Raw genomic sequence first — 15450 nt, forward strand, 5'->3', positions numbered from 1 at the left:
TAAAACGACTGCTTTAACTACTTAAACTCCAGTAAATACTTAAAAATGAAACTATACACCTTTACTAGGCTAGATAAATGATCTAGTAAAAGTTGAATAAAAGCAATGTTATCTGAGTCAACTTGTGAAAGGCTTGCCGGCCGAATGCTGCATTGATCTGAGGCATGGAATTGGAGTCAGTCAGTAACCTCTCCATGGTTTTCCAGGATTGAAAAGAAATTTCAACCTTGTTGCTTTATTGCTACAAAGTGTAGCAACCACAGTAATCCAAATACATGATAATGACGTTGTCATGTTATTGGAGAGTCATCTGTGTTTCAATGTGTAGTGAGCCAGACTTGTGTAGATAATATATTGATTCATGGGCTAGAGATCTAACTGAGATGCACTTAATGCATTCTACTCAACGTGAGCTCCACAATCCTAAGAAAAATGTAGCTTCTCTGCCTTCACATTCAAAATTATTAGCATACGCGTCAATGCTTATTTGACCCATTGGTGGTCCTACAGTGTTCGAGATAGAGGCTCCAAATTTGCTGTGGTTAATGATTAAGCTTTCCTCTATCGACATACCAATTTTTACAACATTCAACCAAACAGTTCTATGGAATGTCAAAAACTTCCTTTCAATAACAATAATAATAAAAATAATACACATGTAGTGATTTGTGGCCAAGGAACTGCAAGCACAGCAAATACAACATGTGACTGCAGGTTTAACTTGCATTTTATTTGCATACAAAATGCGGACCTTCATAATGTAAATTTCTTCTGTAACACAGAGGAGGAGCCTGAGAATCTGACAGATATAGAGTATTTGTGTCAGACTGAAGAACAAAAACGGTGAGTTCCTGTTTAATTCTTCATTTACCACACAAAACATTCAGACATTTACGCATCTTTAAAAAAAATTCAAAGTATATATAGTATGAAAATGTTTCTGTTAATTTTTGTCTAGATAAAACAAATTTCTGCTGTGATTTACTGAGGAGAGATTGAGAAGATGGCAGTAAGTTAATCAATAACTCTACGTTTCTAGAGACGTTTTCAGCTTCATTTAAGTGTGACACTCATGTCTTACTCTCTCTGTCTCGTGTAGATGATGGTGTTTTTGGTCATTCTTCTGGTGGTTTTTCTGATGAGTGGATGCAGTCAGAATGTAGATAAGCCAGTTGACTGTTCTGATGTTTATAGCTCAGGAAAAACAGTCAGTGGGATTTACTCCATCTATCCAGCAGGTGACATTCCTGTCTGGGTTTATTGTCAGATGATCTCAGATGGGAACGATGAAGACAAAGGAGGATGGACGGTACGAATGTGACTTTAGATCATTAAACACACATCAGAACATTTATTATGAATCATTTATTCTATATAAACCCATCACAGGTGATTCAGAGGAGAATGGATGGCAGTGTGAATTTCTATCAGGCGTGGCATCAGTACAAGAGAGGATTTGGGAATATGGAGAGTGAATACTGGCTGGGTAAGATCTCACAGTGTGTTCGTTTGCGTGGATGTTCGTGTTCAGTGTTTGGTTGAACGCGTTCTTCACGTGTGTGTGTTTGCGTGGATGTTCGTGTCCAGTGTTTGGTTGAACGCGTTCTTCACGTGTGTGTGTGTTTGCGTGGATGTTCGTGTCCAGTGTTTGGTTGAACGCGTTCTTCACGTGTGTGTGTGTGTGTTTGCGTGGATGTTCGTGTCCAGTGTTTGGTTGAACGCGTTCTTCATGTGTGTGTATGATCAGGGCTGGACAACATGTACCAGCTGACACGCAACAGGAATTACAAGCTGAGAGTGGATCTGGAGGACTTTCAAGGAAATAAAGTTTTCGCTCAGTACTCGTCTTTCTCTGTGGGTCCTGAAGCTGACGGGTATATACTGCATGTTTCAGGATTCACTGATGGAGGAGCTGGTAGGACACTGTAATTTTATACTCATGAACACTCATACTAGTTGTGTTTGTTTGTTTTTTTCTCAGTGAGGCCCTTCTTCTGTGCAGGTGACTCTTTATCTGTCCATAATGGATTCATGTTCTCCACCTTTGACAAGGACCAAGACATCAGTCCACATAACTGTGCTAAAAAGTATCTTGGGGCATTTTGGTACATGTCCTGTCACCATACAAACCCCAACGGTTGGTATTTATGGGGAGAAGATCCCACCTATTACGCTATTGGAAATGTTTGGTCATCATGGAAGGGTTACAATGTTGGTATGAAATCCATCAGCATGAAGATCAAACGTGTGTCTTAGAAGCATTACAGTGCTTCTCAGAAATAAACAGCAAAACAATCAAATTAATTAATAACTTAGGAAATCATGTAGGAATATCACTCTCAAAAGTATATGACTTTATAAATTGTTCTTCTATGTTTTGAGTCACTTATTTTAATTTACAACTGAAATTAATCAACAATTTATTCATTTTCAATAAACTCCTGCACTGAAAGCATTATGTCAGATGTGTTTATCTCCACAACAGACACCAAAAATACTGAATGGAACAACAACTGCAGAGACAACAAACGTAAAAGAAGCATAAAAACTCAGAAAGTGTTCATAATGACCTTATAGACATTACACAAAGATCAACGCAAAATTCAATTCAATTCAATTCAAGTTTATTTGTATAGCGCTTTTTACGATACAATCATTACAAAGCAGCTTTACAGGAAATTAAGTTTCTACTATACACATACACATATATATATATATATATATATATATATATATGTGAAGAAGAAACCCAATATATTTAAGTTATGACAGACTTAACTTGGTAATTGTGTATGTTGGGTTGGCATCCTCCGTGGTCCTCTGAGGTGTTGCCATCATCTCTTCTCAGGTGTTTGGTCATCCCGGATCTTTTTAAGGGTTGGATCCAGACTGACGATAGAGACGTAATTAGCGTAGCTGCTGTTGTATTCAAGCAAAAATTATTTGTTCAACCCAATCTAAAGAATTATAATGTACATTTGATTAGATATAAATGCAGTACAAGATTATTATGTGAATGCTTGGCTAAAGAGATGTGTCTTTAATCTAGATTTAAACAGAGAGAGTGTGTCTGAACCCCGAACGTTATTAGGAAAGCTATTCCAGAGTTTGGGTGCCAAATGTGAAAAAGCTGTACCTCCTTTAGTGGATTTTGCTACCTTGGAGCAGTACCGTGGAGGTACTACCAAAAGTCCAGAATTTTGCGACCTTAGGGAGCGGGTTGGATTGTAGCGTGGTAGAAGACTAGTTAGGTACGCAGGAGATAAACCATTTAGTGCCTTATAGGCAAGTAATAGTATTTTGTAATTGATCCGGAACTTAATAGGTAGCCAGTGCAGAGACTGTAAAATTGGGGTAATATGATCATATTTTCTTGACCTGGTAAGGACTCTAGCCGCTGCATTTTGGACTATCTGTAGCTTGTTTATTGAAGATGCCGGACAACCACCTAACAGTGCATTACAATAGTCCAGTCTAGAGGTCATGAATGCATGAACTAGCTTTTCTGCATCTGAAACAGGTAGCATGTTTCGAAGCTTGGCAATGTTTCTAAGATGGAAGAATGCTGTTTTTGTAACATGGGAAATATGATTTTCAAAGGACAAGTTGCTGTCTAATATAACACCCAGATTTTTGACTGTAGAGGAAGTAACAGTACATCCGTGTAGCATCAGAACGAGTCAGACAAAACTAAGATTCGATCAGGACATCGAAACATGTGGAGCCGAAATTCCAGGAGAATAAACGCTGTATAAGTGCAGTTTATTATTAGTTAATGTTAACTAATGTAGTTAACTAATGAACCTTATTGTACAGTGTTACCGAAAAATGTGTTATTAACCACCCAGCCAAATTTGAATGATAAAAAAACCCGCCAAGTAACTAAAATAAGTTATCAAAATCTTAATATAAGCAGGACTCTCTGCTCTTAAACGCTGGGGGCGTGTCCGCTGTCGGCGCTGAAACCACGCCCACTCGCGGGAAAGAGGCCGTCCCTCTCAACTGTCAAATACCGCTACAATGAATGGATGCTACTGATGCTACCTCTAGTAGCTTAATTGGATTTATACTACGGGGACGTTGAATGCTTGAATCTGATTGGCTGCCGAACGTTATAAGGTGTGCAATTATTTTCAGGGAAACGCACAGCGAACGTAGTTCCAGGCAGCTCTTGACCGCATTACATGACCATATCACTTCACCAAATAATTTATGTTATTTCAAAGGTCTTACAACAGCAAAATGACACTCGCCAGATAAATAAATATGATAAAAACGACAGATCATGTCCATGTTTTTGCCACAAAATTACACTTTAATATGTACGGAAAGCTCTCTCTCTCCCTCACAGACCGCACATACATAACAGTTACAGTTTGCACACACATACATCGCACTAATGTTGTTAGCGCTACTCTGACAATTTTAACAGTAAACAACTTAAAAACTACATGACTTCTCACAAGCGAGGTAACAACAACTGCGCTGTTCGTGAACAAAAGGAGCTAAGTTTCACTATAACTAGAGACATTGCTGCCGAACACTATTGAGAGACGCACAGAGGTAATTCTCTCTCTCGCTCTCATAACTTAGTTATTAACTGTATTAACTGCATTAGTCTGTTATCAACGGCTCAAGCCTAGGTTTAAAATGACGTTTAGGAATTAGCAATGGAGGCGCTGGATGAGATGCCGAAGAAATAATCCTACTCACAATAGCGATTTAAGTAGAAATACCGGACGAATGCCTTGAAATATATCATCGGTACCCGCTCACGAACCTCTCGAGGCGGCGGTGCCCGCTCACAGTTCTTCCGAGGTGGCGGTGTCCGCTCACGATCCTCCCGAGGCGGTGCCCACTCACAAAGCTCCCGGCGGTGCCCGCTCACGATCCTCTCGGCGGCGGTGCCCGCTCACAAAAGCTCAGGCGGCGGTGCCCGCTCACGAACCTCTCGAGGCGGCGGTGCCCACTCACAGTTCCTCCGAGGCGGCGGTGCCCGCTCACGAACCTCTCGAGGCGGCGGTGCCCGCTCACGAACCTCTCGAGGCGGCGGTGCCCGCTCACGAACCTCTCGAGGCGGCGGTGCCCGCTCACAGTTCTTCCGAGGTGGCGGTGTCCGCTCACGATCCTCCCGAGGCGGCGGTGTCCGCTCACAATCCTCCCGAGGCGGCGGTGTCCGCTCACGATCCTCTCGAGGCGGCGGTGCCCGCTCACAGTTCTTCCGAGGCGGCGGTGTCCGCTCACGATCCTCCCGAGGCGGCGGTGTCCGCTCACAATCCTCCCGAGGCCGCGGTGTCCGCTCACAGTTCTTCCGAGGCGGCGGTGCCCGCTTACAAAGCTCCCGAAGCCGCGGTGGCCGCTCACGATCCTCTCGAGGCGGCGGTGCCCGCTCACAAAGCTCCCGAGGCGGCGGTGTCCGCACACAAGGTTCCCGAGGCGGCGGTGTCCGCACACAAGGATCCCGAAGCGGCGGTGTCCGCTGAGCTTTTCTCAGAGGGGGAGGGGCTCATCTCAGGCCTTTCCGAGGTGGCAATGCCCGTTCACGATCGTCCCGAAGTGGAGGTGCCCGCTCACGAGGTTCCGAAAGCGGCGGTGTCCGCTCACATAGCTCCCGAAGCTCCCGATCCCCCCGAGGCGGCGGCGCCCGTTCACACAGCTCCCGAAGCCGCGGTGCCCGCTCACGATCCTCTCGAGGCGGCGGTGCCCGCTCACAAAGCTCCCGAAGCGGCGGTGCCCGCTCACGAACCTCTCGAGGCGGCGGTGCCCACTCACAGTTCCTCCGAGGCGGCGGTGCCCGCTCACGAACCTCTCGAGGCGGCGGTGCCCGCTCACGAACCTCTCGAGGCGGCGGTGCCCGCTCACAGTTCTTCCGAGGTGGCGGTGTCCGCTCACGATCCTCAGGCGGCGGTGTCCGCTCACAATCCTCCAGGCGGCGGTGTCCGCTCACGATCCTCTCGGCGGCGGTGCCCGCTCACAGTTCTTCAGTGGCGGTGTCCGCTCACGATCCTCCAGGCGGCGGTGTCCGCTCACGATCCTCCAGGCGGCGGTGTCCGCACACAAGGTTCAGCGGCGGTGTCCGCACACAAGGATCCCGAAGCGGCGGTGTCCGCTGAGCTTTTCTCAGAGGGGGAGGGGCTCATCTCAGGCCTTTCCGAGGTGGCAATGCCCGTTCACGATCGTCCCGAAGTGGCGGTGCCCGCTCACGAGGTTCCGAAAGCGGCGGTGTCCGCTCACACAGCTCCCGAAGCGCCGGCTCCCGCTCACAAAGCTCCCGATTCTCCCGAGGCGGCGGTGTTCGCTCACGATCCTCCCAAGGCGGCGGCGCCTGCTCACAAAGCTCCCGTTCCTCCCGAGGCGGCGGCGCCCGTTCACACAGCTCCCGATTCTCCCAAGGCGGCGGCACTCGCTCACAAGGCTCCCGAAGCAGCGGAGCCAGCCACTGCCTGTTTCAGGGTGGCAGCTCCACACACACTGCTGTGGTGGCCGCTGGTTCTGCCCTGGGTCCCCATCCCGCCGGCGCTGCCTCAGTCCCCAGGTCACCCACCAGCACATGGACCTGGCCCCCCATCCCTCCCCTTCCTTTGCTCCGTTCCCGCCTGGCCATCCCCCTGGTTGGGTGCATGGGAACGTCTGGAATCCATTCCTTAGAGGGGGGGTCCTGTCATGAATCCGGGTCCACGATGCTCCCTCTTACCACCAGAGGTCACTGTCTCCCGGATTCAATTCCCCAAACTCCACTCACCTCATTATTGTTTAATTTGCCCCAGCTGTGTTCCTGATTGCCGTCCCTACTTAAGCTCCCTGTGTTTTCTGTTCTGGGCTCGTTTGTCTCACTTTTGTGCCAGGTATGCCTGTGATTTATGTCTGTCCTGTGCCTCGTGTATGTCTTGTTTTCAGTGGTTGTGTTTATTCTGGCTTTTCTTCGGGTGGTTTCAGTTGTGTTTTGTTTATTTTGTAATTTGTTAATAAAGAAGATTCCTTTTGCCAGCAATTGAGTCTTCGTTCCTCCCAATCCGTGACAGTATTCACACACAAGCACATGCACAGTTGCACACACCAACGACCAGTCCAGGAGTCAGAGCGATGGCAAGTCCAACGATTTCAAAGGTAGCTTTTACAAACTGGAAATATAAGCACTACTTTTCCTCGTCGAGGTGAAAGGCAAGAATGTTTATGTAACGTGCAACTTATGCCCAGGAAAAAAGAGTCTCTCCGAGTCGGTGGCAAGTAATTCTAATCTGATGAAGCACCTCACATTGTCACATGCCGCCACAAAAATAGTGGCTAAGAACGCAGGTGATAACGTGTGCTCCGCTACCAAAGGAGGAGACGGAGCCACGACATCAAAGCAACTAAAACTAGATTTTTCTCCACCGCAAACACTTATCACTCAGACTGAATTAAACAAAATAATATCTAGATATATAGTTGAGGACATGCTGCCTTTGTCAACAGTTGAGTCGGATTCTTTCATTGCGAAAATACCCTGCAAGAGAGGGGGTAAGACTTTTTCAAAGTACTTTTTCAGAGTATGCCAGAATGAATACCGAACTCAAAAAGACATTTGAACGCATAGAATATATCTCTACAACAGCCGATATTTGGACGGCTCATAATAAAAGCTATCTTGGCGTAACTGCGCATTGGATAATCCAAACAGCATGGAGCGAGAGAAAGCAGCACTCGCATGCAGAAGATTCAAGGGTCGTCATACTCATGACGTGATTGCAATTGAGCTTGACAACATTCACTCATCCTATGGCATATCCCATAAAATTACATCAACTGTCACGGATAATGGCTCTAATTTCGTCAAGGCCTTCAAAAAGATACCAGCCAGTCGAGGAGGAGGAGGAGGAGGATGACGAGGAGGAGGTGACTTTTACGGACATTAATGATGTATTGCAAAACAGTGGTGGTGATGATGGTGATGGTGGTGAAGTTGTGATCACTTTGCCGCCACATCAGAGGTGTGCTGCACACACTTTAAACCTTGTTTCATGGACTGATGTTGACAAGTGGTTACTGTCAAAAAAACCACAAACAAACGCAATATACAGAAGCGCTACCACAAAATGTACAGGCTTATGGAACAAGGCTAGTCGTTCTACGGTGGCTTCAGAGACTGTGGATGACATAATTTCAAAGAAGCTGTTGGTCCCTTGCAGTATGAGATGGAATTCATTTTATGATGCCTTGGCTCGGATCTGTGAGATTCCTATGGCCGAGCTGAACACCATCTCGTCCAAATTCGGGATGACAGCCATCACAGAACGAGAGCATCAGTTCATCAGGGAGTACTGTACTGTCATGAGGCCACTTACAGTAGCCTTAGACATTCTTCAGGGAGAAGACAACTGTTTCCATGGTACACTCCTACCCACACTGGAGACATTGATTTTCAAGACCTTGGAACTGAAGAGTGGCCTGCAAATCCTAGTTGACCTTCCAGAGGCAGTTGTCACGGTAAGAACTTTAATTTATTTAAATATCTTTAAAAAGTTACCCAAGAAATGCATTTGGATGGATGGATGGAAAAAAAATAGTTTTATATTCTAGGCTTTACAGTTATGATCTGTGACTAGAAATGATGGACCTGCAAAGCGTTTTGTTGTAAAGAAATATAATATAATTTTAAACTGATAATGATGTATGATGCTCTGTGTGTGTGTGGATATAGACAAATCGTATAATATGTTCTGTGCATTCTTATCATTTCCAGAGGTGCTGGAAAGTGAGGATGCTGTCTTGGCTGCTGTGACCCTACCCAAGTTCAAACTACGTTGGCTTCGGACACAGCACAGGAAGGACAAAGCCAAGGCAAGTCTGCTAGCAGAGTGCCGGAAACTTGTCCTAGGCCAAGACCAGCAAGCAGGTACCAGCACATCAACACCAACACCAACGCGTCACCTAGAGCCGTAGAGGATGAGTTCTTTTCCTTTGAGGATGAGGATGACACCTCTTCTACCGCTGAAAGTCAAGTCACAGATTATTTCAAATCTGGAGCACAAGAGATAGACTAAATGGATTTGCACTGATAAAGAAAATTTCACTCAGATATAATGCAGCCACTCCATCCAGTGCCCCAGTAGAGAGACTCTTTAGTCTGGGGAAACTTGTCATCACTCCAAAGAGGAATAAGCTCTCTGACCAGAAGTTTGAGAAGCTTCTGGTTTTGAGATACAACCACTGGTTTAATAGTTAGGATGTATGGATATATGGCCAATGGTCAGAGATGGCCATGGAGTTTTATTTTTATTTAATTACCTGTTTATATATCAGTTTCATATTTTTAATTTGCACTACAAAGAGTGTATATTTTTTATTATTATTATTTATATTTGGTACATTGTTCAGTATTATATTGAGAGCACTTTTTGTTAAACTGTTTACTTTTGTGAGGAAGAAAATACTTCAAGTAAGCTACAGTATGTCTACCAGTTGTGAAGTTGTGTGACAGTTTTATAATTTTAATTTGCACTACAAAGAGTGTATGTATATTTATTATTGTTATTATTTATTTATTTTTGGTACATTTCTTAGGAAGCATAATTTATATTTAGACTTATTTGTTGGCCAGTTGTGGTTTGTGCAATAAATATTAAAAGTTCTAAACCATCGATTCTGTTTAATTGTTCCACTATAGTAATGATAATATTTACAAAAATATATTGAATTTGATAGGTGTCTCTCACATTGTCCCACAGCAACATTAAAATAGTGTAGATTAGTGTACAATGTTTTATCATTTATTCTCCATTTCATTCATTTAACATATTTAATATTGGAAGCAAGTTGTTTGACATATTTGAACTTTTTTTTTAAAGTAACGCAATAGTTACTTTCCCTGGTAATTAGTTACTTTTATAATGATGTAACTCAATTACTAACTCAATTACTATTTGTGAGAAGTAACTAGTAACTATAACTAATTACTTTTTTAAAGTAACGTGCCCAACACTGGTCATAACAGATATGATGAAGAAACATCATCCAAAGTCAATCTCTCTCCGAGACAACAGCGTTTCAGCACAGCGGTCCAGAGATAGAAAAATGACTGTTTTTACTTATAATTTCTTACGTTTGTCCAAAAATTATCATTAGATCTTTTTCCAAGTTAAAAGTCATCGAATATTTCCATATCATAGCGTTAGCATATCTTTACAAAACTCTGTATGGGTCATCGGCACAATGATCCTAAATATACCTTTAACATGAATTATGAGCGTTGCGGAATTTCAAATTTAAGAATCAATTTAAGATCTGTTGATCCTATGTCCTGACAGCATCACATGAAAAACTAAGGTGAAGAACATTGTAATTCGCATTTAAGGTAAACATGATGAGATCAGACAATTCTCTCAAGCAAAGTTTGTAGAGGTTTTGTAGAAGAGGTTCCTGTTCTCTTCATTGTAAGTCAAATGAGCCAGATTATTGAGACTCTCACCTTTTGTCGGTAATGGATCAGCGATTGCAGGCAATTAATTGTCTAATGCGTTTTATATTTATATTTTATGCCATGGTCTGTCTGAATACTGGATTCTGATTGGCTGGCAGGTGTTGATTAAATTCGTTGAACTGCAGGTAGTTCCAGGTCAGTTTAATCACGTTCTATATTAATGCGCTTCCTATAAACATTGGTAACCATAGTAACATACAGTTACAGTTGAATAGTAATACAGACGAAAATAACCGTCATTTTTATCGTTCTGGTCAAATATTGCAGCACAAATATTGTTAACATCTTTAATATGTGAATGCTTGGAAATGACCATGGCATAAACGAGATAATCAACGGCTAGCTGTGCATTAAACGCTGCGTGTCGGGCGGTTCTTCGCCTCCACGTCGTGCATTCAAATCGTTTAATGCACAGCTAGCCGTTGATTATCCCTTACATGTAACTTCAGATATCTAGCAGGGATTGCAACCTGTTTGTGTCAAATACATGCATTTTATATTCATATACTGTCACTTCAAATACTTGTTAGCGGTCTTCGGTGGTTTGTGTGAAATGAATAGTCAGGGTCCTGAGAATCTGCACGTACCGTTACCTTGAAATCAGTATATAACTGACAAACTCAAACATGCTCTGAATGTTCAGCATCATTACTCCAGTCTTCAGTGTCACACGATACTTCAGAAATCACTCTAATATAATGATTTGCTGTTCAAGAAACATTTATTATTATTATTATTATTATTATCAATATTTTTCAGGATTCTTTGATGAATAGAAAGATCTAAAGATCAGCATTTATCTGAAATAAAAAGTTTCTGGGGGGGGGTGTGGTTATAGAAACTAATACTTTTATTTACACTGCAAAAAATGATTTTTTGCAAAATATCTAAATAAAATAAGCAAAATAATCTTATTTTCTGTTTGAAAACCCCATTGGCAGATTATTTTGCAAAAACTCACTTAATTTTTACATGTTTTTTCTGAAAACAATACAATAATTTTTACTCGTCTAGAAAATCTTCCTTGATTTAAGACTTTTTTGATATTTTGGCTGAAAATGACAAAAAAAATCTAAGTAAGAAAAGCTATTTTTTGCATTGTATAGTGTGAGGAATTGGTTGCCTCCCCCTTATTGTCATCACCACCCCGTCTCTTATTCGCCGCCCTTCACCAGGCTCCCGACGGGAGTGGGTGTGTGAGAGAGGAGGGGCGTGGAAACAGCCAGGGCTGGTGGCGTGTGATGAGGCACAGCTGAATTGAATGAAGCCTCATCACCGCCGCTGTTCAAATACCGAGCGCACCTCTCCTCGAGAGACTGGTCTCTTTCCCCGTGCATGCACGCTGGTGTCCTCATGGGTCCAGGAAGGGAGTGTGGAGGGACTTCCGTGCCGCCAGAGACGTGAGCTGCCAGACGAAACCGCACCCATGTTACGGCCGTCGGGCCAGGATGCCGGGACGACCAAGTCCTGTCGTGATGCCATGGACCAAGAGGTAGACGAAGTCGCTGGAGAAGCCACCGTCCCTCGCGCCCCGGACCTAAGAGGGAAGCGTGTGCGGCCGCCGGACTCCACCCCTTACCTGGACCCTTCCTTCCAGAACACTGCCCTCCTTCACAAACCCCGCAGCATGACGAGGACACCAGCTCCCCTGTTTGTTTTGGACACTTTATCCCCTTTGGACACGTTATTTTATTATTTCTGTTCAATAAAAGCCTCTCCGAGGCCTGACGCCACACCCACAGTGTCTGTCGTTTGCTCCTCCCGTCACAATAGCAAGGGTGCTTTAAATTGACAAAGACATTTATGATGTTACAAAAGATTTCTATTTCAGATAAACGCTGTTCTTCTGAAATTTCTATTCATCAAACTATAAGGGAAACGGGTCAATTTAGCTCAAAGGGAATCATTTATGATTTTATAGGGAATTTGAACAGAATCACTGTTTTGCGGCTGATCACTGAGTCGGTAGCGATTCACTGAACGAGCCGTATAACCTCAACTCTACACTAGATATTAAAATCCAAAATACAGTGAAAACACTAGGGGTGATCCCGAATAGTCGACGATTCGATGCTTCGATTCGAGGATCCTGATTCGACTCCCAATCTCAGTCGAATAAATGAATTAAATCCTATTGATTAAAAACCTGCTATCAAATGTTTCATTCTACAGAAATGCAGAATATTAATAACTGTCATATACATAACGTTATAATGAGAGCACTATTTTAAAAAAATGATGTGAATTCTTAGGGTTTCGCCGACGTTTAATGTTACCTGTCTTTTAATAAAAACATAACACATTATTCACTCCGTTTGTATTTGCGTAGCGTCCGTTAACGTTACACGTCTTCCCTGTGTGTTAACGTCAGTAAACTAAAATAAAGTAAGTAGAATTCACATTAAACAAATTGATGGGCTTTAGTGTTGTACAAGATGTAATTTGTCACGTTATAAACAGTTATTTAAATTCATCGTTCTTCAGTTTTTATATTTTGATGAATTGCTATTAATGCAGATGTAATGATGACCAGCAGCAGAAATGTTAAGTCTTCTGAAGCAATAGTATACTTTTGTTTTGTGAATATTAGATTGAAATTTAAACCTAAAGATTGATCAAATCGTGAATAACGTTACACAACACACATGAAAAATAACAAACTAACATCCCACAAGAATGACATCTAAAGACCGGTCATGTTTGATGTAATGTAGTGTGCCACCAATTTGATGCAGAGTGAATTGGCAGAGTGAATAACATCTTAAATTTCAGTTTGTCTGTCATTCCGTCAAAGTCTTTTGGTATTTTGTGTTGCTTCAGAAAAATACCAGTGAAGTCTTAAGTTCTGATTATAGTTATACATTTATATACTTAACTAATATAGTTAATAAAACTTCTACTTTCCCTTATCCTAAAGTTGCTTTGTTTTCTTATAAAGATGTCAGATAATTGCTAATGCTAAGTTTGTAGTGGTTAAAAATTGTCTTGTTGTGATTCATAAAAATAAGCTGTCCATAAATGTTGCTTAATTGTGAGTTAAATTTCTCTAATTTTGTGTTTTGTCTTCAGGGACAATAATGGCATCAGCCATTCAAGTTATGATCCTGGCAGCTCTACTACTATCTGAAAAGTAGTCTCTGCAGATATTGTCAAAATGCACAAGGTAGGACACATGTCAGGACAACTTTATATTTACTTGGCAACATTTTGAAATTTTAGCTGAGATCAGCATAGTTAAAAAAAAAAAAAAATTCTGTCATGGTTTACTCACCCTCATGTTGTTCCAAATTCATTTTGAATGAATTTCATTCATCTTCAAACAAATGTTTTTATTTTTGATATTCATTCATCATTTTTGTCTTTCCATTGGAAGTCTAGACAGTCTTTTATTTTCAAGCTTCAAAAAGTTTATAGTTTAGGCTTTGACACATAATAAAAAAGCTACTTATACATTCTGTTATTTATCTTGTTTCTGAATACCTGTAAAATTTAAAGCTCTCAGTGCCATTTTGACAATGCAGCATTTTATTTTTAAAGGAAAACATTACAAATGATTCTTTAACAATTTAACTGATGTGTTAATAGCGAAAATTCTTACTGTCAGTTAATGGGTCAATGCTAGCATCCCTACCCAGAAACACCAACTTTTGCCATTTAATAACTTTATTGATAACTTCTAAATGTTATCTATATTTGAAGGGATTTTTCCTGTTTCAAATTGGTATAAAATGGAAATTGCAGTTGACTTAACTACCCTATTATGACGTATTTCCAGTAGTGTGCATGTGTATACCTATCAAGATGAATAAATTAGGTCAATTTGTGTTGACCTAAAAATTGTTTTTTGGAAATGACACAATGAAAATATATTATTTGAATGTTTATATTTTTCTTAATCTAATGGTGCTTCAGAAGACGTTTTTCTTAATGCTGCTATGAAAGTAGCTTGTCAATGAAAGTAACATATGCCAAGTCAAATGCAACTACCTTTGACTCTTGAGTAATGTAATATTTGTAGAACTCACAGCACAGATCCTAATAATTTTTTTGGCATAGCCACACTAATTATTTTATAGACATTTTGTAATATCACTTTGTAACATCAGCCAATCTGTTTACTTTATAGATGGAGCGTGGAGAGACAGGACATGGACCACAGTTTTTCAGCACCCACACCCCACACTCAAATTCATATAGAAGTTCTCAATTATTAAATGTTAATATGATAGTTTATATTTAGCTGTGAAGTTATAGTTCATTGTCATAAATATTAAACTACATATTATTATTATTTTACATGATATGCAAATTTCACCAATTTATTCAATTTATTATTTATATAATGAACTTTTTGAAAGTGATTATCTTTAATAATTCAGATACCTATTGAAATGCACATGTAATTATATACTTGCTCGTATCTGGAAGGTTGTGTTAATAAAAATGATGTTGAAAGCGAATGTTGCAATACTGCTAATCTTAAAATAACATTTTATTAAACTAAACTTTGTAATGTTCCAAATAAATGTTTTTAGGATGTTGTATTTTTAAGAAAATGTAGGTGGAAATAAAGTTGTAGGAACATTATGCTAACCATAAAATAATGTTCCAGCAACGTTAGGAAAACTGGACATTTTCACGTTCTTGGAATGTTCCAAAGATGGCGGCGCGAGTACATCGCGAGGCTCTGGGTCTCTCAGATTTTGCAATTTTGCGGTATTTTTCTTACTCATCTCGGGCCTGTTCGTGCAGAACAGTTGTGCCTTTACATCGTACACCCGTTGTGAGCTTTTGGATATCGGTTTGCGAATTTCCGACACTTTTATGGACAATCTTCGACTCCTTCCTGAGATCGCTAGGACACCCGAGGCTATGCACCCTACCCGGCTGGGCGGAAGTGCTCGCAGGCGGCGTCGAGATCGTAAACAAAGGCGGGGGAAGCGCGGAGGACTAAGAGCTAAGCTAAGGCTAACACCACACCGGCTCTCTTT

General features: G+C 41.6%; 1 protein-coding gene across 2 annotated transcripts; it reads left to right on the top strand.

Moving 5' to 3' along the window:
- The first annotated feature begins 744 nt into the window (after window positions 1-744).
- LOC131537053 (microfibril-associated glycoprotein 4-like) lies at window positions 745-2324 on the top strand. Of its 2 annotated transcripts, XM_058770289.1 has the most exons (7): window positions 745-843; window positions 959-1009; window positions 1100-1159; window positions 1268-1309; window positions 1390-1486; window positions 1748-1915; window positions 2003-2324. In XM_058770289.1, exons 2-7 carry the CDS (start codon window positions 1004-1006, stop codon window positions 2254-2256), a joined length of 627 nt encoding a protein of 208 aa, XP_058626272.1. In that variant the 5' UTR covers window positions 745-843; window positions 959-1003; the 3' UTR covers window positions 2257-2324. The 2 variants fall into 2 exon arrangements, with proteins under 2 accessions (XP_058626272.1, XP_058626271.1); XM_058770288.1 differs by having other exon boundaries at window positions 1100-1309.
- The last annotated feature ends 13126 nt before the right edge of the window (window positions 2325-15450 follow it).

This window comes from Onychostoma macrolepis, chromosome 03, assembly GCF_012432095.1.
Source record: "Onychostoma macrolepis isolate SWU-2019 chromosome 03, ASM1243209v1, whole genome shotgun sequence".
Lineage (NCBI taxonomy): Eukaryota > Metazoa > Chordata > Actinopteri > Cypriniformes > Cyprinidae > Onychostoma > Onychostoma macrolepis.